This window comes from Stegostoma tigrinum, chromosome 28, assembly GCF_030684315.1.
Source record: "Stegostoma tigrinum isolate sSteTig4 chromosome 28, sSteTig4.hap1, whole genome shotgun sequence".
Taxonomy (NCBI): Eukaryota; Metazoa; Chordata; class Chondrichthyes; order Orectolobiformes; family Stegostomatidae; genus Stegostoma; species Stegostoma tigrinum.
Genome location: NC_081381.1, coordinates 13,789,480 through 13,814,675, shown reverse-complemented (window position 1 = coordinate 13,814,675; position 25,196 = coordinate 13,789,480). Strand labels below are relative to the sequence as shown.

The 25,196-nt window shown below is 40.9% G+C and overlaps 1 protein-coding gene across 25 annotated transcripts in view; it reads left to right on the top strand.

Annotated features, from left to right (window-relative positions):
* The window catches only part of kif1b (kinesin family member 1B), a 215,086-nt gene that overhangs the window by 174,954 nt on the left and 14,936 nt on the right, over positions 1-25,196 (top strand). For 16 of the 25 annotated variants that reach the window (XM_048561044.2, XM_048561066.2, XM_048561060.2 and 13 more), the window contains 9 exons: positions 5,265-5,373; positions 6,927-6,993; positions 8,117-8,201; positions 11,206-11,311; positions 11,997-12,023; positions 16,567-16,681; positions 18,217-18,350; positions 19,328-19,389; positions 24,898-25,043. In XM_048561044.2, coding sequence (XP_048417001.1) covers positions 5,265-5,373; positions 6,927-6,993; positions 8,117-8,201; positions 11,206-11,311; positions 11,997-12,023; positions 16,567-16,681; positions 18,217-18,350; positions 19,328-19,389; positions 24,898-25,043 — 851 coding nt within the window. The remainder of the gene's footprint in view (positions 1-5,264; positions 5,374-6,926; positions 6,994-8,116; positions 8,202-11,205; positions 11,312-11,996; positions 12,024-16,566; positions 16,682-18,216; positions 18,351-19,327; positions 19,390-24,897; positions 25,044-25,196) is intronic. The other 9 variants (XM_048561058.2, XM_048561057.2, XM_059638097.1 and 6 more) reach the window with 1 other exon arrangement.

The window sequence follows — 25,196 nt, the reverse complement described above, 5'->3', positions numbered from 1 at the left end:
ATGTAAAGATTATAGCCTCCCTAGTTCATGGTCAAATGTTGCACTGCATTGGTCTGAAGTAGATGTTCCAAGCAAAGATAGAGAAGCTGAACATACCATTTGTCATTATTAATATTGTTGTGGAAATTTGTGCCTTATTATGGATCATCATTTGATGTCTTGGAATTTAGCTGTTAGCGCGCAGGTTTTCTAAAATATGTTTTCCCAATTTCTTTGAGTTGGCGTGAGAAGTGGTCTCAGTGAAACAACATTTGAAGTCGCCTAATTATGCATTATTTTGGATATACAATTCTTCAAATATCTTACCACCAGAACTTATTCTGGAAAACTTTCCAAAGTGGAGTTTCCATTGGAGTGGCCAGATTTTCAACTTAAGTGTTCCTGGTTAGGAACACAGACTCACTTAGATATAGATGTCATGTTGTAGTTTCTCCAAGGCACTTAGTCTTCAATCTTGCATTTAGCTTCTAAGCAGCTGTTTCCTCCAAATTGACTGTTCACAAGGAAAGAATATAGTCAATTATGTTTGATCTGATGAAAAAGGGGCATAAATGAAACTTGCAAGTTATTTTTCCGGTGCTGTAATAGTAAAGATATTAATGGTGCAAAGTGAGATAGAGAAGGGTAAAAATTTTGTGTACCAATAGGATTCAGAAGAATTGATTTCTTAAGAAAAATTCACCCATGGAACTTGGCCAATGCCAATGTTCATTGTCAAGGGCAACTAGGGATGGACAAGGTGGTGATGAGCTGTGTTTCTGAACCGCTGCAGTCCATTTATTTGTAGGTAAACTGCAATGCCATTCGGGAGGGAATCCAAGATATTGACCCAGCAGCATTGAAGAGTTAGTGGTCTATTTTGAAGTCAGGGTGGTGAGGCTTGCAGGGGAGCTTACAATGGTGGTCATCTTGTATATCTATTGGCCTTCTCCTTCACCTACTCTGACATTTCAGCCCTTTTTTTATGAGGAATGTACCTTCCTCTGTCTTAAAAATATTCAAACACTCTATATCCATTTATTTTTTGAGGAAGAGAGTTCCATAGACACGTGACACTCTGTGAAAAATAAATTCCTCCTTGCTTCTGCTATCAATCGGTCCAGCCTTACTTTTTAACCAGTGACTCCTAGCCCTAGATTCTCCAACAAGAGAAAACATCATCTTCACATCTACTTGTCAAGATCCATCAGGAGTATTTTGTTTTTTTCAATCAAGTTGTCTCTTGCTGTTCAAATCTCCAGCAGGTACAAGCCTAGCCAGTCCAATATTTCCTCATAAGACAACCCTCACCTTGGCCCCCCCCACCCCAATTCCATGTATTGGTACAATAAACCTGCTCTGAACTGCTTCCAACTCGTTTTATGCCTTAAAGAAGGAGATCAAAACTGTACCCAATAACCCAATTGTGGTCTTATCAAATCCCTGTACAACTGAAGTATAACCTTCTCACTTATGAATTTATTTCCACTTAAAAATAAATAATACCACTTATTAGTTTCTGGGCGGCACGGTGGACCAATGGTTAGCACTGCAGCCTCACAGCTCCAGGGATCCAGGTTCAATTCTGTCTGTGTGGAATTTGCACATTCTCCCTGTGTCTGTGTGGGTTTCCTCTGGGTGCTCTGGTTTCCTCGCACAGTCCAAAGGTGTGCTGGATAGGTGGATTGGCTATGCTAAATTGCCCATAGTATTCAGGGGTGGGAGTTATAGGGGAATGGGTCAGGGTGGGATGCTTCGAGGGGCGGTGTGGACTTGTTGGGCCGAAGGGCCTGTTTCCACACTGTAGGGAATCTAATCCAATTACTTATATCTGCATACCAACCTTTTTGTGATTCATGTGCTAGAGCACCCAGATCCCTCTGCATTCTCTCACTATTTAGATAATATGCTGCTTTCAGTGTGGCATTAAATAACAGGTGAAATGATAGCTTGGAGCAGTGGAAGAGGCCATTGAAGGATTGGCAGAACTGGGACACTGCCAAGTTGCTGGAAGAAAGCAAAATGAGCTGTCAACTGTATTAACAAAAGGAACTTAGGTAATTGGACATAGACAGCGGTACGGTAACTTCTTCAAAGGTAAGAAGTGCTGAAGCCTTTCAAACATTTTTGAGATGTGCAAGGAGTTAGTAACGGGTGAGCTAACTTATTAGGATTTACTCGGTCTTACTGTCTCATCTTAAACTCAAATTTCCTAGATTGAAGCCAAGTGTACAGAGCAAACACAAAACAATTTTTTAATTTAAAAAAAAATTTTATTAACATTTGGGAAGGTGTCTAACACTGGTGTTTCAAATATATTTGTTAGATCTAGCCCAGTGATTGGAAATGTCGCAGCCAAAGCAGCTCAGACACTTAATTTTACAGTTGACTGAAATATCCTGTCTGCCTGGCCACAGCAATATGTTCTGTCCTTGCCAGAATGATGGATAGTTTCACAAACCACATCTAAAAAAACTGCTTGTAGTGATTATAACAAGATCAGCCAGATGGTCCTCATAGAATGAGCTCCCTTATTGGGACTGTTACCCTGATCCAATTAGGGAGCCCTGGCTAACAGATTAAAAAAAAACAGGAGTGTCAGGCATCCTGTTCGCTCTGAGAGAGCCAGATCAGTGTCAAGGACTGTCCACATGTAAGTAAAGTGTGACTTGGTGTTGGGATACCAGCTTCTGTGGAAATATTTCACTCCGTTTTCAAAAATACTCCACAAGGAAGATTGAGGATAAGTTTTCTCTCTCAGGCTGAACTCTCATAGTTATTTTACTCCCTCCCTGCTGTTCTCCATTCGGTTGTGTTGATGTACAACAGTAAGTAAGTGTGCATTATCCAATATTTGCCATGCTCCAGTGAAATGTATTTTCTATATATTCTCTCATTTCTAAGCTGTGAATATGTTATTAAGCTGGGAATTATTTGTTTTTTTTTTAAAATCAAATAAGATAGAATTGAATATTGTAACTCCCTGGAATGGAATTGGACAGTCCTTTCAAAGAAAGTGGATCAGTTTGTGTTTGCATTTGCCCTTCAGCATTAATGATGACAAAAGGATTTGCCTGGAATGATTTTGTCAAAATTACTGTGAAGTGAAAATCGTTCTTGTGCAGCGACCCATTTAACACAAGTCTTCTCCATTCCTGCACGGTTATGCCATTATGTCTTTCAAAGTGGCCTGGTATGCATTTGCCATTTCAAAACCAGTACCATATGGTGAACTCCTCAAAAAGGTTATTTAGTTTGGGGCTGTGATCAGTGAACAGTGTTGTCAGCAGTTTCAGCTGCATTACGCAAGCTTAGTTACCTTGTACTGAGAATCTGTACTAGAAGTGATGAGGGTTGACTGAGTCCATCAGTGGAGGGAATCACAATGAATTGGGTTGCTCGTTCTAATGTGATCATGATCCCTGCATATTGAGGGGACCTGTAAGTTGAAGAATGGGATCTAAACATTAAAATTGGCTTGGAGGTCAGACTCTGAATAAGAGTTGCACAGCAATTGCCATAGCAAAATATTTTTGTCTCTTTCATTTGCTTCACTTTGATCTTTAACTTGGTTGACACTTCAATATTTTGGCAAAAGAAATAAAAAAACAGAAATTTGTTTCTTCTGATATTTTGAATGCGCAGTTGCAGCTGGTGGAATTATATCGAAGTCCCATCTATTTGGTTAAGTTTAACATAGATTGGAAGCTGATGGTATGATAAAGCAAGTGAAAGAATGCAGTTTAGAGAAAACACTGCACACCCAAGTCAACAAATATGAATCCAGAAATAGTGTAGGATTCTATACATCACTGAATAACATCATGAAAAAGCAGCAGTAGGCCATTCATCCCACTTAGTCTGCCAAAGTCAATCAGTGACCTAGCCTGTACTGGAGTTCTATCATAGACCTTTTGCAATGCAGTCACTGTCATATAAGAGTTATAATGAAGGTTATAGAAATGGGAGATGCTTTCAAACTAAACTTGAATAGTAAAGACCATTCATACTGTAATTCCTGTTTAAGACATAGATGAAGAATTTGTTTTTTTCAGAGGGTCATTAGAGTTTGAAATTCTCTTCCCCAGTGGAGGCAATAGCCTACTGCTGTTTTCTCATGTGATCATGTTATTCGGGAGCTTTGAATCCTAAAATATTTCCAGATTAATAGAACTGTTGACTCAGGTGTAGTACTGGTTCTAGTATTTGCTTTAATTTTCTCAGGGTGTTGGTGACACTGATGTGGCTGTTGCTTAGGAACACCTGAACATAAATCCAATGTACCTTCTCTTTGAACTGTAACAGAGTTTGAGCAACCAACATTCCAACAGTGCTGCTGGGGTAGGGAATTCTATCCAGAATCTCAACAGTGGGGAAAGAGGCAATTTGGCCCATTGAGTCATGCACCGACCCTCCGATGAACATCCTACACTATCCCTGAAACCCTCCATTTATCAGGCCTAATCCACCTAACCTGCACATCTTTGGCTGGTGGGAGGAAACCGAAGCACCCGACAGAAACCCAGGCAGTCACAGGGAGAATGTGCAAACTCCACACTGTTACCCAAGGCTGTAATGGAACCTGGGACCCTAATAGCATAAGGCAATGGTGCTAGCCATTGAGCAACCATGCTGCCCAGTTGGTGTACAGAGCTTTTGTGGGTGTGTATGTAAGTCAGAGCTATCTTGGATTCAATCTGTGCACCACGTTTTTTTTTGTGTTTGCAGCCCTGCAAGGTTTATAAATGTAAAAATTCCTAAATCTTCTTTACGCGTGCCCTTTCTACAAAGAAATGCAACCGAGTAGCCACTTGTCAGAAGTACTTGGTTCTTGGACATCTCTGGTTTATCTGGCATGACTTCTTGTACTGGCACTGGAAAATTCAGCAGAAATACCAAATCTCCAGGACACCCCACAAAGCTGCAGTTTTACATAGTTATTGTGTCCTTCAAAAGATTAACTTGCATCATACTTTCATTCATTAACTTACTTTTATTGAATCAGTTAATTCAAATTTTTACATTTTGGAATCAACTTTACAGCAAACAGATATTGACTAGCTGATGTGTCACAGTCTCATATTTCCTGCAAATAACTATTGCCCACAGAGTAAAGTGAGAGGGGATGACAGGTTAGGAGCCTTGTTATGAAATCAGTTGATTTTTTTATTTTTTTCCTTTTCTTCTCTGACAGTTTAAAAATTATGAAGTCAATGAAAAATGGCTGCATGTTGTTGCTGTGTGTTAATTTTCCTGTGTTGATGTTCCTTTTGTTTTAATTTCAGTTCCAGCCACAAAGGTGAATGCGATGAGCAAACCTAACCTCGGACAATGTGTCAGTAAATATGATTTGCTTGTCTGGTTTGAGATCAGTGAACTGGAACCGACAGGAGAGTAAGTTGATAAATGGGTGGGTCCGTTTTCTTTTACTGATCAATACATGGTACAGTCAGAAATGGCACACTTTGCAGGGACTCATTTACACAGTGTTGGTAAATATGATCTTGATTGAGTCTCATTAGTCCTGGTAAATTCTTGCAGATCCTTGCATACAGATTAAAACTGCAATGTTTTGAGTGGTTGCATCACTACAAAAATATCTTCTACAAACTGTGTATACATAACTGGAAAGGGGGATAGAGATGACAAAACAGATAACTGAGTAGTGGGTATTCTGATCAAGTGAGTCATCCACTTGAACCTAAGAGATAGAACATAAGTACATTTCAAAATATGAAGAGCTAAAAATGATCATGGCCCAAAGAGATTTGGGAGTCTGCATACGTTAGAACATAGAACAACACAGCGCAGAACAGGCCCTTCAGCCCTCGATGTTGCGCCAACCTGTGAACTAATCTAAGCCCCTCCCCCTACACTATCCCATCGTTATCCATATGCTTATCCAAGGACTGTTTAAATGCCGCTAATGTGGCTGAGTTGACTACACTGGCAGGCAGGGCGTTCCACGCCCTTACCACTCTCTGAGTAAAGAACCTGCCTCTGACATCTGTCTTAAATCTGTCACCCCTCAATTTGTAGCTATGCCCCTTTGTACAAGCTAAAGTCATCATCGTCGGAAAAAGACTCTCACTGTCCACCCTATCTAATCCTCTAATCATCTTGTATGTGTAGTATCATCAATTGATCCAGAAACTAATCAAAAAGCTCGTGGGATTCTGGCCTTGACATCTAAAAAACTAGAATACAACCTGTGGGTAGATGGGGCGTTGTAGTTCACCAGACCTGTAGTAATTGGGTTCAGTTATAGACAGTATTCCTTAGCAAGGATGTACTGACCTTGGTAGAATTGCAGGATAGACTGATGCTCAGACTCCAAGGATTAAATACCAAACAATAAATACACAAAGTAGTGTTTGTATAGCCTGGAATGTAGAAGGTTAATGGGTAATGAGATTACATCGCGCAATATTAGGATGAATGGATGAGCTCGATAGAGAGGAGTTATTTCCACTGAATGGAGAATCTAGGACTGGGGATGTTGTTTAATACTTAGATTCAAACATTTCAGGAGTGAAATTACCTTTTACACATGAGTGGTAGCTGTTTGAAATTCTGTTCTGCAGTGACAATTGAGACTTATCAGTTGTTGATCTTAGATCTGAAATTGAAAGGCTTGTGTCAATCAAGGGTAATAAGGGATGTGGGACAAAGATGACTATTATGGAGTTAGTTCACAGATCAGTTGTGGTCTATTTGATGGATGGAACACATTGTATCCCAATGATAAGGACTATGTGTTTGTTTTTTAATCCTCCTAGTACATACTTTCTGCCTGAGACCGCTTTTGGAAAAGCAAAGATCCACTTAGAAACTTACTACCAGATTATTTTCTGAACAAGATTCATTAGAGTCAAGAAAGAAAGGTTCTGTTGAATCTTTTCCTAATTTGTTCTGATTCCTGCAATGATGTCCTGTCTGTTCTGCAGGTACATCCCAGCAGTTGTGGACCATAGCGGAGGCCTGCCATGTCAGGGCACTTACCTGCTTCACCAGGTAACTATTTCAGATAAACTTACCTGTTTAATACTGTCCTTGGTGAATAATTTATAACTGATTAAGTGGTCTGGTTTTGAAAATTATTACACACCGGTTCTAAATTTTCAACTCTCGGTAACATTTAAACACGTTTAATGAGCATGTTTTCAATTCTGATTTGAAGCAGTTATAGTATTGAAATAGCATTGTTATGTTGTATGTGTACGTTCTTCAGTGATTGTACAGGTAATCCCTAAATTAAGAGCATCTGACCCACGAAGTACACTTAATCCAATTTTGAGAATCTAACATGCAAACATTCGCTCATATTTGTGAATGGATAATTTATACCGTACTACACGGGTTTCCTGGATTTATGAGTGTCAAACTTACAAATGCTTGTGCTTATGAATGCAATTCCATATGTAATGCAGAAGGAAATTTACATGAAAGAAAATCCCTGATATTCATTTCATAAGTAACAAATTACAATTTATTTAGAACTAGTAATAGAACTACTAACAAACTTGACCCCTAACTATTCCCTAACTGAACAAAATTCTACTGGTATGGTATTCCGATAAACACTTTGTTTTAGCAAGGCTCAGGTCTCAGTGCTGCTTAAAGTATTCATTTTAGTTCTCTCCTGATCAAGCTGCCACCTTGTGTTATAATTGGTTGTACTAACACTTAAATCGAAAAGGGAAGACCTTGCATTTGCATAGTGCCTTTTAGATATTGTTAACTGTGAAGCATGTTACTGTAAAACATTTTGAAGTGAATTTGCTATTGTTATGTTGGAAAACAGAGCAACCAATTTGCATGTTCATGGTGATAAAATAATTGACCAGGTATTTTAATTTGGCGCAGTTGGTTGAGCAATGAACGTTGACCAGGATTCTTCTGTTCCTGCTTAAAAAGTGCCTTGGAATCTTTTACCTTCAGCAGAGAGGGTATCCAGAAGACAGACCCTTGGGCAGTTCCAGAATCTCTTGGTGCAACAGCTCGATGATAGGTTTGATTTCATGCTGAAGTCGTGCAGTGTGACTCGCACCTGCAGCCTTCCAACACAAAAATAAGGAGGTAACCACTGAACCATGTCCGATATAAAATAATCTAGAACTTCATTTTCTTTCAACAGGGAATTCAGCGAAGGATTACGGTAACAATTGTGCACGAAAAGGGCAGTGAGCTTCACTGGAAGGATGTTCGAGAGTTAGTCGTTGGTGAGTGCTTCTCTGAAATTCTTTATCGTTTACAACAAGATGACCTGACTGGAAATATTAAAGTTCGATGATATTAAGTATTTTGATTTTGTTGCTTCGCCAATTCAATTAAAAATTTCACAAATGTTCCTCTATTTCTAGTTCTCTACAGAATTAAATAATTTCCATAATTAATTCTGTTTGAACTATCAAGATACAATTACTAGCATACAAAAACAGAAATTGCTGAAGCAACTCAGCAGGTCTGGCAGCATCTGTGGAGAGAAAGAGTTAATGTTTCGAACCCAGTGACCCTCCTTCAGAAGTGAAAGCAGCTGGGAAAAGGTGATATTTATTCTGATGATTGGGATCCAGGGAGGGGAAGATGAAGGAAGGAAGGAAGGAAGGAGTGAGTCAAATAGATGGAGCTGGTACCCAGAGAAAAATAAAGAAGTGACAAAGGGATTGCTAATGATGAGCTGAGAGAGACAGAGATACATTGAATGGGTGCTAACTGGGTTGGTTGTACTGGGAGCAACCCATACCACCTGGGTCTGAAGTATGTGGGGAGGGTAGGTAGTGAATGTGGCTGAAGGTGTTCTCTCTCTGAAATTGTTAAACTCTGAATCCTGAGGATTGCCAGAAGATGAAGTATTGTTCCTCCAGCTTGTGTTGAACTTTGCTGGAACACATGCAACCAGCCTGAGACAAATGTTGACTTACCAACATAGTTGTGCATCGGTAGAGATTGTAACTAGATCTGCCAGGTGGAGCTCGTAGAATGGGTTCCCTGATTAGGGCTGTTAACCTGGTCAATCAGGGAGCACTAGCTGTCAGAAGCCATGTCAGATATCCATTTCACTCTGAGAGCTGGATCAGTGTCAAGTACGATGTATGTATTTCTGAAGAAAGGCCTAGGCCCAATATGTCAGCTTTCCTGCTCCTCTGACGCTGCTTCGCCTGCTGCGTTCATCCAGCTGTACATCATGTTATCTCTGTTGCTATACCAAGCTGTGATGGATCCAGATAGGATGCTTTCTGTGATGCATCTATAGAAATTGGTAAATGTCTTCATGGGCATGCTGAATTTCCTTAGCCTTTTGACGAAGTAGAGATATTGGTGTGCTTTCTTGAGGGAGAATGGAGATGACACACCGGTCTGTTTGATATCCGTCATAGGAAAAAGTTTGAATCTTTTTACGTCTGAAATGACTGGCGAATGTTGTTAAACACATTCAAAAATTGGAAGAGTGTGGACTGCATTCAACCAGCCTACATTTAAGGTGGATAGCTGTTGAACAATGTGGAGTGTGCCAAGAATTGCTACAATAACTAACTTAAAATTATCAATCAGGATCACAAAGTTATTCATGTATATTTTCTAGACGATTCATTTTAAGTTGATGAGGGTCGAGCTGTGGATGTGGTGTATATGGACTTCAGCAAGGCATTTGATTAAGTTCCCCATGGTAGGCTCATTCAGAAGGTCAGGAGGAATGGGATACAGGGGAACTTAGCTGTCTGGATACAGAATTGGCTGGCCAACAGAAGACAGCGAGTGGTAGTAGAAGGAAAATATTCTGCCTGGAAGTCAGTGGTGAGTGGTGTTCCACAGGGCTCTGCCCTTGGGCCTCTACTGTTTGTAATTTTTATTAATGACTTGGATGAGGGGATTGAAGGATGGGTCAGCAAGTTTGCAGACGACACGAAGGTTGGAGATGTCGTTGACAGTATAGAGGGCTGTTGTAGGCTGCAGCGGGACATTGACAGGATGCAGAGATGGGCTGAGAGGTGGCAGATGGAGTTCAACCTGGATAAATGCAAGGTGATGCATTTTGGAAGGTCGAATTTGAAAGCTGAGTACAGGATTAAGGATAGGATTCTGGCAGTGTGGAGGAACAGAGGGATCTTGGTGTGCAGATACATAGATCCCTTAAAATGGCCACCCAAGTGGACAGGGTTGTTAAGAAAGCATATGGTGTTTTGGCTTTCATTAACAGGGGGATTGAGTTTAAGAGTCGTGAGATCTTGTTGCAGCTCTATAAAACTTTGGTTAGACTGCACTTGGAATACTGCGTCCAGTTCTGGTCGCCCTATTGTAGGAAAGATGTGGATGCTTTGGAGAGGGTTCAGAGGAGGTTTACCAGGATGCTGCCTGGACTGGAGGGCTTATCTTATGAAGAGAGGTTGACTGAGCTCGGTCTCTTTTCATTGGAGAAAAGGAGGAGGAGAGGGGACCTAATTGAGGTATACAAGATAATGAGAGGCATAGATAGAGTTGGTAGCCAGAGACTATTTCCCAGGGTAGAAAAGGCTAACACGAGGGGTCATAGTTTTAAGCTGGTTGGAGGAAAGTATAGAGGGGATGTCAGAGGTGGATTCTTTACACAGAGAGTTGTGAGAGCATGGAATGCGTTGCCAGCAGCAGTTGTGGAAGCAAGGTCATTGGGGACATTTAAGAGACTGCTGGACATGCACATGGTCACAGAAATTTAAGGGTGCGTACATGAGGATCAATGGTCGGCACAACATCGTGGGCTGAAGGGCCTGTTCTTGCTGTACTGTTCTATGTTCTATGTTCTAACCATAGATCTGTCTCCTAGGAAAAGAAACCAGTCGAAGCATTGCATCTGTCTGGCACAAACAAAAGAGGAGGGTACAGTAGATCCATGGTGCAGTCCCCAACACAATATCTGTACTATGCAGAGTTGATTTGCGAACCAGTCAGCAGAGTAAATTGTTGCTCCTTTTGAAATTTGCATCTTGCGTCTGTCCTGATGCATGCAAGATGAGAGCCTTCACCAGCATTCGCCTTTCTTTTTCCAGCAATGTTCGAGCACTGCGTTACCAAGCATCCCCAGTTTAGCTTGATTGGACATTTGGAATTTGCAGTCTGATTTCTGATAAACTCATACATTTCCTATTTATTTCATGCAAAAAAAATTACAGTAACTGCTCAAGACAGGATCGTGCATGCCACGACTTTCGCAGCCAGTCATTTGATATTTTCCCTTTTGTTTCCCAGGTCGCATCAGGAACAAGCCAGAGGTGGATGAAGCTGTCGTAGATGCTGTTTTGTCTTTGAATATTATTTCTGCAAAGCATATCAAATCATCACATGAGGCTCATAGGTATGTCTTTTACGGAAAGAAAAACACATTGTGAGGTTCTTTTTGTTTTTTGCCCGTACTTCCCTGAAAGAGCATTTGAAGTCTGGTAGTGTTTGTTTATTTGAGTACTGAACATTACCTGGATTGTCAGTGTGGCTTTAAATTTATACTAGCTTCCACTTTTAAATGATTTTTTTAAACAAAAATCCAGTCCCTGAGACCAGCTAATTGAGGCTGCAGCAGTGCAGTTAGGCATCAAGGGATGGCTGTGACAAGCTTCCGCTGTTAACATGTCGAAATCAGTCAAAACAGGAAGTCTTCGTGATGTGGATATAATGGAAATAAGCAAGTGGCTGATAGACCAGGTTGGCCTAAATGACGAGTACCTCATCTATCAACCAAGGAAGCTTAATATCCTAAATTATGTTCTAATATCTAAGGAGCTTTTACACTGAACAAGATTGGAAGTTAGATTAAGACTCCAGTCTCATTGCACAGGTCTCAGCAATGATGAAGTAATGTTATAGTCAGGATATCTCTAACCTTTATGTTCTGTTGATGTAGATCAGTGACATTTTTGCAGTTCCTTTTGCTGCTTTCACATGTCTGGCTAAATTTTATTTTTTGTTTTTAATGGGGCTGCATTATATTCTCCATTTCACTCTTGTCTTCATTGCTACTAATGGTCGCCTCTTGTATTTTGCAGGCTGTTTCTTGATTTGGATTTACCTAGGTATTTTGTGTTTTTCACTGCTAATCGTTTATTCTGTGCACGTTAGCTTAGCAACCTGTCTGACTCTGTCTGTCTGTCTCTCTCCCTCTCTCCCCCCCTCTCTCTCTCTCTCTTTTTTAATAGAAGCATAATTATTTATTTGCTTTGCTTTTTATATATTCATTCTTTAGTGCTGTTTCCAAGTTTCCTCTTTATATCACAGGCACAGGAAATAATCAAAGGAAAGCAGTTGAATTATTTCTGTGGGCACAACATCATACACACCAGAAGCTCAGAACACTTTCCCTATTGCTCTGAGGATTCCAAAAATCAGATGTTCAGCTTCACAGACCCACACAGTACAATTGTTGTTTCAGAAAGTGCTGTTAAAACTCACCTGATCAGGTAGTGTTTGTAGCAAGAGAAAGGAATTCAGCATTCAAATTGTTAAGTATTCCTTACTGACTTGAGACCTTAACATTTTTCTCACTACATTTATTGCCCAACTAGCTGATTTTTATCCAGCGTCTGTAGTATTTTATAACAGTAATTGTTTAGCAAAGAGTTGGGGCAAAAAAAAAAGCTACCTCTCTGATGGTTTAAGCTATTGCATTCAGAATAGTTCAATGATCATACATTGTAGATAAATGCAAACCATCCTGACACAGTGAATGGGAGGACTGCTAACAATCTTCTCAAATAGTGTGACAGTGACATAGCTAGATGCGCGTGTGTGTACATGTATGTGTGTGCACACGTTACCAGCATTGTTAACTAGAAATTTTGCTGATATTTGAGGAGATAGCTTGCCTGGGAATAGCCACAACGATGTGGAACGCAAGCTTTGAAGTGTAATAAGCTTCAGCAGAGTCAGTCATGGGAAGCTTGCAATTAACTGTAAGGTGAAGGGCTGAAATCAATGATTGGGATTCTCAACACTAGTTAAACAGGGTAGGCAAGCTGAGAATGGAATCTGTCTGGCTGATGATTCCCCACAATCTGCGATAACCTCTTTGCCTTAAGTTTGCACTCAACATGAATGGCCTCCCTGTGAATAAGGAATTAAAAAGAAGAATTTAAACTAAAGTTTGTGGTGATGGAGTATTGTATGACTTATACTTACCCTAAATTATAGCAAGTAATGAACTATTTCAAAATTTTCCAGGCTGTGACTGCTTAGCGTTGAAGAGTACTAAGTCAGCTGGAATTTGGATTTGATCAGGAAAATAAGAGATCGCTGTAAATGTTTTAACCACACTTGCAGTTGTGAAAAAGTTTGAAAGGAAATAACCTGTGATATAAATAATAGTTTCCACTGGCGGTACCTGTAATGTGCCAGTTATGTCACACATTAGTCGTGAATGATTCCTGTAAAACCTAGTCCTGGGAGGCATTAACCGTTACATTCCTCTTCTACGATATTCCTGTACCATTCCCCTCGTCTTCGAATAGTAGCAGTAATTTAAGTCAATTGTAACTATCTTTTGTTCCAGTAATCTTTATAAATTCCAGGTGGTAATACTCAATCCATCCTCTAAGTCTTACACTGTGGGGATGCACTGAAATTCCACCATGTTGTTAATCAGGTGACTTGTGTAAATGGTGGTAATGGCTGTAGTGTGTAGTCAAGTAATATATAATAGGGCTATTTTTTTGTTTTGCCTCTTATCTCTGAACCATTTCCACAGTCGCTGCAGAGCTCTTCATCACCTCTATCTGGGTGACTGTTTTTTGATGCCCATTCCTCATTGCCTCAGATTTAAAAATCTCATCCTTTTGCTTAACTTCCTCATTCATGTGTCACATTTTACTTCAGTAACCTATTCCAGTCCTTCACCTGTCCCAGCTCTACAAGTTCTCTTGTTAAAGAGATGAAATTGATTGTGAATTCATTTTACGTCATAATGTTTAATGTAAATGTGCAAGAAATCCCTTTTAGTAAGTGCTTGGCCATATGCTGAAACGTTGGCTGACCTGGCTCTGTCTAATTTTGTTTGCTTCTACTGTGAAGCATTTTAGATCTTTGATTTTGAAAAAGATGCTGTACAAGTCCAAATTGTTGACGACTGCACAATATCTATGGAACTGTAACTCAGCAAAGGGCAGTGAGTTTACTTGAAGAAGATGTTTGCAACAACCTATAGAATAAAAACAATGAGATAAAATTGATGACTGACTTATTACAGGATTTTTCTGACCTCCGCAGAATCATTAAATTGTGTTACCCATACAGGGTGGAGGTTCCTCGTGTAATTCCAGCTGTATGTTTACCTTAAAAGGCAGGGAGGGACACTGAACTCTTGTCCTTCTGCATTTCTTGGCTCCTTGTTTCAGAGCAATTTCTGAACTTTTTGGGGTCAGTAGCTGGCTCCAATTAGCTAGAAATATTGTAATATGGGTGGCTCATCAGGAAAGCAAAGTGAGAAAGTGCTGGGGAAAGCAGCTTAAAGCAAAGTCATAGCCTCTTGATGTAGGGGCTGACCGTGTGGTCAGTGCTTTCAGATCTGAATGCAATAAGAATATGAATTAAACACTCATTTAGATACAATGTAAAATGCCCATGAAAGGTACATCAGTTGAATAGTGGCCCTTCTGTTGGTAAAGCAAGTATTCAGAGTGGGAAAATTCCCCATTTCTAATTTAAAGGGATCTGGCTTTCTTTTTCATAAAAGTGAAATGGTCCAACTATCTGCACTTGAAGTCAGGGTGTCAGAATATTTGCCATCAACTTTTGTTTAATTTGCAAGACGTCGATTTATTTCCTTCGGGGAGCAACTGATCATTTGAAAAACCTTTTGGTTGCCTGGGTTAAATTCTGGAGAGCATAAATTTTATTTTGTAAGACTGTTGAGTGAAAATTGTCACTTCTACTCTCCTTGTTTAAAAATGATCCCCGGCACAGACTTCACATGTTAGCAATGGAATAACATTTTACATCTTTTAAAACAATGATTCTTTCTGCAGAAGGCCTCTCATTAGAATGCTATTATGAGGTGTCTAATTGTGACTTAAACTACAGGCTGCTATGAATATGAAAAAAATCCTTGCTGCAAATTAAAGTTCTTTTTCTGAAGATTATTGTATTTTAAGTTAGCTCATCTTGTTTAAAAAATATTGCTGTCGCCATGTATACCTTTTGACTCTGCATTAGGAGCTTAGGAACAGAAGTAGGCCATTCAGCCCCTCAAGCCTGTTGCATGAAACAAATGAGATCATGGCTGATCTGTGGCCTAACTCCAGATATCTGCCTTTAACTCAAATTCCTTCATGCCTTAACAATGATCTATCTCAGATTTAAAATTCACTAATTGAAAAATGACTTAATTTGTTAAAAAAAATGTTATAGTTGATGTATAACATCAGTGGCACAAATGATGTCTTCCGACATGTTGTATACCTTTTACGGCACTCTTTCTTGTAAGAGGCTTTCCATTGCTTTTATGGAGGGTCTACTTTGTCCAACATTTCTTTTGCAGCTGTAGGACTGAGGATCAAGTCAGTTGTGGATCTTCCAGTTTTGAGACTGGCCTGGAAACCTGGTTGGAGTGGTTGAACTGAGAAAGTAATGGGGTTACAGATATAAGAATCCATGTAATGGCATGGTAGGAATAATAACTTTAGGGGTGCCACTGCTGCAAAAAGTCAGGAACATTCCAAGCATGTCATCAGATGTAGTGGGGGTCGTTTAGCTCATTTGGCTGGATGGCTGGTTTACAATGCAGAGTGATGCTAGCAGTGTGGGTTCAATTCCTGAACTGGCTGAGGTTACCATGAATGACTCTCTTTCTTAACCTCTCCCCTCATCTGAGGCATCGTGCCCCTCCAGTTAAGCCATGCCAATTATCTCTCTCTCCTGAGAGAGGAGCTCAATGGTCCTCTGAAACCATGGCAACTTTATCTTCTTTTGCAGTTGGTTAGCAATCAAGAATTACTTCAATTCCTGTTTTCCTCTGCACTTGTCAGGAAGTAAATAATTAATCCCCAGATTTGGTCAGTATTGAAATTATGATTTTTGAGAGTGCCTGGACATAGATGTTTGCTTTGAGTGTGTTGCTTCCATTGTTCAATAACAAATAAGGCCTCCTGTTGAGGATGAACAGCGACCTGGGCATCAAATAGAGAATTTGCCTGCGCTTGTGATACTGCAACCCAGTGAGAGTAGTGACTTTCAGGAGGTTAGGGTGATCAGTCCAAAAATAGTTTAGATTCACAATGTATATTTTTGACATTCTTGGATCAGATGAATAAAACTGAGTAGCATTTTCTTTGCTATGATTGCTAAAATTGCATAAAAGATATCTCTGTTCAGAATGCCAGTTCTGAAGTGTGCTGAGAGCATCCATAATAAGTTATGGTCTTTTTTAACAAAGTTTTTATATTGTGTTATAATTGTGAACGTTCAAAAGCTTTACATTCCTAGAAAAAGCCAGTCATATCCTTGTCTCAGATCAATAATTGGAATATCCCTGTTAAAACGCTGATCATTGTGTTTCAGTTTTGCCACAACTCAATGTTTTTATATTCGAAACTGACCTCTACCACTTCTATTCCCTTCGCCCTTCAGAAGTTTTTATCGGTTCGAGGCTGTTTGGGATAGTTCTCTGCACAACTCCCTTCTCCTAAACCGTGTGACACCATATGGGGAAAGAATCTACATGACCCTTTCTGCCTATCTGGAGGTTTGTCTTTCAACTGGTTCTAACGAATCGGCCATATGTTTTGATGACCATTGGCTGCATTTTGTAACCCTTCAAATATAAGAAACATCTATGTTTTCTCCTCGTGCTGGTTTCATTTCAGAAATGGAAATTGGATATAATATTTGGAATGCACAGGCAACAATTTCTACACATAAACTAACCAATCTCATTAATGCCGCACATAGGAAGTTGAATCCCAGTCTTGTTTTCATGTGAAGTGGAATTGGTGATAGGATGGTAACTTGGAACTATGAATGCGAAAGTATGGTTCAAAAAAATTATCTCTGTACTCTGACCAAGTGCCCAAAATGTGAATTGGTCATCTTGTGTTAGTGACAGCAGGTCCTGATAGGAGCTTTCTTGTCGGCTTACAGTCGATTCTGATATAAGGCAAAGTTCGTGTTCTGCAAATGCGCATCCAAATTCTTCATTCGCATTAAAACCAGTTCATGTTGAAGGAACACGTTACAGCAGAATAGACTGTGTGTGTATTTTTCAGGACACTTTCAGTGGAGCCGCTACATTCCTTGGTGCGTTCATAGAATCTCTACAGCGTGGAAAGGGCCTTTCAGCCCATCATGTCCTCACCAACCATCTGAAGAGCATCCCACCCAGCATTACCCACCACCCTCACTCTATCACTCCACATTTCCCATGGCTATTCCACTTAGCCTGCACATCCTTTTACACTGTGCAATTTTAGCACTGCCAAACCATCTAACCTGCACGTATTTGGACTGTGGGAGGAAACCAGAGCACTTGGACACTCAGGGAATGTGCATATTCCCCACAGATAAGTTCGCTGCTAGCATCTGGTGACTGAGCCCCTGGTGCTATGAGGTAGCAGTGCTAACTACAGTACCATCTGCCCACTTTGTTTTATTCTTGACATCTAAATTAGCACAGTTCAGATGGGTCATTGCCAGCATGTTCTGAAGTTAACTCTATATTTTAGGGGTGTCATTGACACACCAACACAAGTCCAGTATGAAAATCAGTCTAGGCCCGAAACTTTCCTGCTCCTCTGCTGCTTGGCCTGCTGTGTTCATTCAGCTCTACACCTCGTTACCTCACGTTTAAATTGGGATTAAGTTGATACTAATCCCCAACTTCTTCACTGAGATAAGTGCAGGCCACAACCTTTGTTTCCTTTCTGAGAATACAGCTGTTTAACAAAGAACTGTGGATCCTGCAAATCAGAAACAAAAACAGAAATTGCTGGAGAAATGCAGCAGGCCTGGCAGCATCTGTGGAGAGCAAGCAGAATTAACATCTTTTCATCCAGTAATTCGTCTCCAGAAGAGGGGTCGCTGGGCCCAAAACATTAACTTAGCTGTGTTCTTCTCACTATTGGCTAAATACCATCTGATTCACCACTCATGTGCTGTGTAACTTTCATTTGTTAATTATCTTTTATGTATGCAATCGTGTTGTTGGTTTGCTAAATTGGGTTTTTTTTTGGTGTGTGGGCATTTCAGCTCTGAATTTTGTTTCTGCATCTTCTAATCTTTCAGCTTGACCATTGTATTCAACCTGCGGTCATCACCAAGGACATCTGTATGATCTTCTACTCCCGGGATGCCAAGATCTCACCTCCACGGTCCCTGCGGAATTTATTTGGCAGTGGCTATTCAAAGACACCTGACTGGTACGTGAGTCTTTCAAGATCAAATGCCGAAAGACATTCAATGAAGTTTTAGAATGTTACCAATATGCGAGTAAATTGAGAGGAAAAAAAAATCGCTTTTTTTTGTGCGTGATTAGATTAGATTTAAATTAGATTCCCTACAGTGTGGAAACAGGCCCTTTGGCCCAACAAGTCCACACTGTCCCTTGAAGCATCCCACCCAAACCCACCCCCCTGAACACTACAGGCAATTTAGCACGGCCGATCCACCTAGCCTGCACGTCTTTGGACTGTGGGAGGAAACCGGAGCACCCGGAGGAAACCCACGCAGACACTGGGAGAATGTGCAAACTCCGCACAGACAGATGCCCGGGCTGGAATTGAACCCAGATCTCTGGTGCTATGAAGCTGCAGCGCTAACCACTGAGCCATCGTGCCGCCACCGTGATGCTAGCAAAGGCCAACGTTTGGTAGCGTTCCCTCATTGCCCTGGAACTGAAAATGTTACTGGGACATTTCAGAAGGCAGTTTAGAGTAAATGATCTGGAGTCAAACATGGATCATGTGGGGTAAGGTTGGCTGATTCCCAAGTGGGTATTCAATGAATCAGATGGGATTTTACAATGATTTATGCTCATTTATTGGCTGAGACTAGATTTATACAGAATGACTTTTGATTGAAAAGGTAATACTTCGGTAATCATTAGATGTGATGGTAAAGAGAGATGCTCATGATGAGGACAAAAAGTAGTAACTTGGACAACAAAGTGTGGAGCTGGATGAACACAGCAGGTCAAGCAGCATGTTAGGAGCACGAAAGCTGATGTTTCAGGCCTAGACCCTTCATCAAAACGTCAGCTTTTGTGCTCCTCTGATGCTGCTTGGCCTGCTGTGCTCATCCAGCTCCACACTTTGTTATACCGGATTCTCCAGCATCTGCAGTTCCCAATATCTCTAATCGAAAAGTAGTAACTTGTTTGTTTTTGGTTTTGATTCAGTAATCGAGTGAGTGGCGTATATGAGCTCAGTTTATGCAAAATGGCTGACACGGGGAGCCCTGGTAAGTCCAAGATTCGAGTGATTCTTGTTTCTATTTATGCTTTTGCCCCAGTTTTTGTCTGTCACTGGATAATGTACACATATATACACACAAGCATTTCTGCAGGTGTCTCTGGTTGGAATTGTAACCGATGGTATTTATTTATGATTGTTGCTTGGGATTTGAGTTTTGCTGGCAAGGCTGAATTGTTGCCCATCCCTTGTTGACCTGAAGAGTTGGTGATTACCTTCTGGAACTGCTGTGTTGTCATTGATGTGGGGATTTGGCACAACCATTTGGAATACTGGACCATTTCAGTGTTAGTCACTGTGTTGCTGGAGTCACATATGCTGACTTACATTGTCTCCTGTCTCCTTCCCTGACGACCATTACTTTTCCAATTGTGATTTTACAGCCATCTGACAGCTTCACCTCTAGTGCTGCCAGTTTGTCGTTACGCATTTTTTTAACAGCAGAATTCAATTTCCCAAACTGCTCTGATGGGATTTAAATTCACATTCTCAGAATTATAGCAGTTGTTGAATGGGGAACACTGACAGACTGTATGTCCATTTGAATAGAGTTTTATTTCAAACTGATATCTCTTACTCACAACCTGTTAGGCTACTTAGCTGCTGTTTGTAGGCTGTTGGGATTTGATTTCCTTCAAGCCGCCAGAACACCTTCCACAGTAACAGCCTCACACAGGCATCTCAATGTATCAAAGCCAATTAAATCTCTTTGATCAATAAAATGACTTCCTGAGTTATCCCCAACCTCCGCTGTGTTCACAGAACTGATGTACTGTGACAGCGCAGATGACATACCTTTTTAAGTGACACTGTGTGTGTTTCTCACACTTTATTGTGAGAAGCCCGGAGAGGCTTTTCTGTACATATTTTGCAGTTGAAATGGAATTGAGCAAGATTCTTGTACTGCTTTAGTTTGAGTATATTTGCAACCAGTGCTCCTCTTCATTGGGTGAACTTTGACCTCTACCCAGTTACTTTGCACAGGGAATTGCTATCACGTTATATTACAGAACAGAATATTAGGGAGAAAATCAATTTGGGTAATATGATCTCCTTTGAAATATATTTTCAGGAAGTACGTTGATCTGTAGATATTCACAAAAGATTAACTTTAAATTATCATGATGCAAATCTAGTGTGTCATTTTGTTACAATTCTTCGAAATATCAGAGCACCCAATTTTGATTTTGGTTATTTTACACACCCATATCTGTTTTTCACATTAGACAGTAAAAGACTTTCATTGTAAATTGGCGACACAAATACAAACATCATCTTATCTTAGAGTATTGCAGCACTTGGGTGCCCTTCAGTTTGTTGTCTGCGTTGGTCATCAGATACCTATTTACTGTAATCTGCTTTCCCAGCAGTTAGCCCACAGCCTTGAGTGCTATGGCTTTGCAAATATTTATCCAACTCTGCTTAAATGTGATGAGAGAACAATCCTATAGTCCTCCTGGGTCATAGATTATAGAATCCCCACAGTATGGAAGCAGGCTATTTGGCCCATCAAGTCCCACACCAACCCTCTGAAGTGATCCCACCCAGACCCATTCCCCTACTCTCTTCCTGCATTTCCCAACACTAATCCATCTAGCATGCACATCCCTGGACACTGATAATTTAGCTTGGCTAATCCACCTAACCTGCACATCTTTGGACTGTGGGAGGAAACTGACAGGAAGAATGTGCAAACTCTGCTCAGCCTGAGGCTGAACTCGAACCCAGCTCCCTGGTGCTGAGAGGTAGCAGTACTAACCATGGATCCACCATGCCACTCTTGTGACGTTCAATAGTGACTTTTGACTCGCTGGGAAATGGTTTGTCTTTACCACCTCTAATTCCTTCCCTGTATCTTAAATCCATGCCCCCTGGCTGATGGCCTGCCCACCTAAGGGGAATAGTTCCTTCCTATCAATACTCCTTATAATTTTACAGACCTCTAAGGAGATGTCTTCCCATCTGGAAGGAGAACAATCCCAGCCCTACATATAGTCTGCAAGCCACCTTTTCCCCTCTAGACCCTTGCCCAAAATCAACACCCACTGAGGAAGACCTCAGGTTTTTTTTTGTATGTAAAGAAACCCATCATCAAATTAAACAATCGCCCAGTGAACAAATTACAAACACTTGCCACCAGGGGCAGTGTGACGATAATAAATCAAAAAAGGGAGTGAAATCAAGGAAGGTAGCTGCTTCAAAATGGTGGTTTTCAGGTAAATAGTGCACCCCAGCCCCCATGGTGTATTGAGGGTTCTGGTGGGCGCCACAAGCTCCTTGTACAGGGACTTCCAGGAATGTGCACAGCTGTGGAAGAGGGGTAAGAATTCAGCACTTGGGTAGTTTTAATCCAGCTGGTCAGAGATGTTAAGACGAGCCTGGAGGAAGTGGGACTTGAACGTGGACTTCCTGGCCCAGAGGTGGGGACACTACCATTGGAGTCCCTTAAAGAACTTGGCTCTTAAATACAAATGGCCAGCGGGGAATTTAGAATTGTTAAATGTGCATGTTTTCTCTGTCGTCTTGACACTTTTTTTGGAAGATTGATTTGCTTCCCACCAGGGAGTAGGCAGAACAGGGAAATGCAGAGAGCACAAGGAGGTTACTAAGCCTATCATGGCTTGGCTGTCTCCATTCCTCCTCTTAGCAACTTGTAACTGATGGAGAAGTACCAGCTGGGCTGGATGAAAAGTACTGTCCTGCAAAGATGCTGGAAATGTTGCTGGTGGTCTATTACACTCTACCAAGCATCAGTGGGCTGTCTAGGAAGAAGATTGGAAGGATAATTGAGAACAGAATTATTGATTTTCAACCTTGTGAAGGCTCAAAATTCTCTGTGAAATATTCAATTTTCATTGTGTACAATAAAATCATATCATTGTGAAATGAAGGCAGAAAGTGAGGATGAAACTGCGCAGGTCTGACCGCAAGTATAGAGTGTGATACAGAGTTAGCAGTGGCAGGACCTCAAAGAAATGCAGTTCTTTTTCTGTCTGCAGCCATGTAATTCTTAGGAGAGACACAAGCACAGAAATAAATCCTCCCCCAGTGAAGTAATGAACAGTGTGTAAAATTGCTCTCCATGTTCCTCAGACAGGTTAAACTAACTCTGGAGAATCACAGCTTGCCTGTTTTTTTAAATAAAAACTGAATCCAATGATGCAACCTCTGCCCCACTCAAACTAGTTGTCCCCTACACGAAGATACACACAGCATCAAAACGCACCACAATAGTCAGCACTAATTTTACAGGTTCCTGATTCTCTCCATCATTGTCATTCCTGTTTAACATCTCGACGTGTTTGCTTTGTCAGTTACCTAGTGCACAAGCAGACCACACATGTGCTGGTTATTTAATATTCTAATTGGACCAGTGACCCTGAGTTCTTGGGTCATCCTTCTGAACATAAATTTAATTTCACCACTACTTACCATTGTATGAATGCGAAAGTCACATTTTTCTAGTTGCTTGCGTTAAGGGAGATAACATGGGCTTTGCTACTGCAGGTAAAATGCCTCACTGGGAAAACTCTCAACAAGTGCTGACCCTCAGAAAAAACTTATGCCAGTCACAGATTCAAGCGTTAGACCCTAACCTTGCAAGTTCCTCCTCCTTCTGTAGAAATCCAATCTGTCGTTATGGGGAGGCGATGCTTTGTGATGTTACCCTGGATTATTATTCTAGAAACTCTGGTAATGTGATGAATTTCATCATGGCAGATAGTACAATTTGAATTCAATTTCTTTTAAAAATCTGAAGTTAATAATCTACCGAGGACCATGAAACCATTGCAGATTGTCGGAAAAGTCCATCTGCCTGACTAATGTGCTTCAGGGAAGGAAATCTGCCGTCCACACCTGGTCTGGCCTACGTGTGACTCCAGTCCCACAGCAATGTGGCTGACTCTCGCTGCCCTCTGAAATGACCTACCAATCCACTCAGTTCAAAGGCAGCTAGGAGCAGGCAATAAACATTAGCCAGCCAGAGATGCCAACACCCCGTGAGCGAATAAAAAGAATTAACATTATTTTTATGTAATCTGTCTCAAACCTTTTCAGGTCAAAAGTTCCAGTTAGCAATATTTCTGAATCAAAATTTTTGTTATTTTTCTCATGGTGTCTTTTGTTTCTTCAGTTGGTATTTATTGGTTTCCATTTAGTGTGTTGAATTTTTTAAAAACTTTTTAAAATTATAATTTTCGGTTTTTGCATATAATTCATTTGTATTTTTTAAAGCTTTGGCTAACTTCTGAACATTATTTCAGTGACTTGTACATATCTTGTACACAACCTTGGGTGTACTTCAGTTTGATCGTGGCACCAATCCGTTCTGCCATCAATGTACATTCCAGCCTGACGTTTGGAGAATGGGTGCACGTTGTGATGAGAGTGCCCAAAATAACCAACTCAGTCACTGGCATGATAGAGATATCGATGTTGCCTATTGCACTGAATGCATTCCTTGCCATGGATTTAGTTGGGAGGATCCTGGATAAAAATTTGAGGGAGAAAGGAATAGCTGTTGACAGGGTGATTTGTTGTAAATGAGGTAGGAGGGAGCTTATGTGGAACGTGAACACTGTGTCAGTAGCTGGTGGATGTAGTGGATTTTGAATACTTTTAAAGTTCGAGCTGGATTGATTCATGTTAGACAGAGGACTTGCTAGCATGGGGATTGGGGTTATTGGGAGTAAATGAGAATGTGCAATTCAAAACAAACTGATCAGCTATGATCTTGGTAGGTGGAGCAGGAGTGGGGGGCAAAATTGTCTGTTTCTGCTCCTATTTTGTGTGCTGTTATACGTTAGATGCCTTCAAGGCAGAGATCGACAAATTCTTGATCTCACAAGGAATGAAGGGCTACAGGGAGAGTGCAGGGAAGTGGCGTTGAAATGCCCATCAGCCATAATTTAAATGGCGGTGTGGACTTGATGGGCCAAATGGTCTTACTTCCACTCCTATGTCTTATGGTCCTATGGTCTTACTAGCACTGTTTCTGATCTGCAAATATGGTGTACTTTTCCTCATGAACATATAGGCAGAGTTAATTACCCACAAGTATCCCTACTGTGTGGAGGCAGGCCATTCACCCACCACTACCCCTCAACTCTACCCTGTAAATCTGCATTCCCCATGGCTGATCCACCTAGCCTGCACATCCCTCTAGGTTGTGGCCAATTTGGCATCTCCAATCCACCTAATCCGCACACCTTTGGACTGTGGGAGAAAACCAGAGCACCCAGAGGAAACTCTGTCACTCGAGGCTGGAATCGAACCCTAGTTCCTGGCACTATGAGGTAGTGTTAACCACTGACCCACCATATACCCTGATAGATTGGAAAAATATCATCAGAGAGCTCTGTCAGAACTTTATTTCAATTTGCGTCCCTCTGTGTCTGTGCAAGTGAAAATAAATTTACTAAAATTGTGGTCATGCTTGTGTAATGTGAAAAGTTTTTAATACAGGTGGAGTAATAATTTCTCCCCTGTTCTCCAGGAATGCAAAGGAGGCGAAGAAAAATTTTGGACACTTCTGTTGCCTACGTTAGAGGAGAGGAGAATCTGGCAGGTTGGAGACCCCGTGGGGACAGTCTCATCCTGGAACATCAGTGGGAGCTGGAGAAACTGGATCTCTTGCATGAGGTAAATGACAAGAAATACTGTGAATACAGGAAACCTCAGCAGGTCAAGCAGCATCAGTGGGAAGGAAACCCTAGCTACTGTTTTAAAATGATAACCTTTTGTCAGAACAGGTGTCTGGGTGACATTGAGTAAAGCAGTTTACATTTGGAAGTT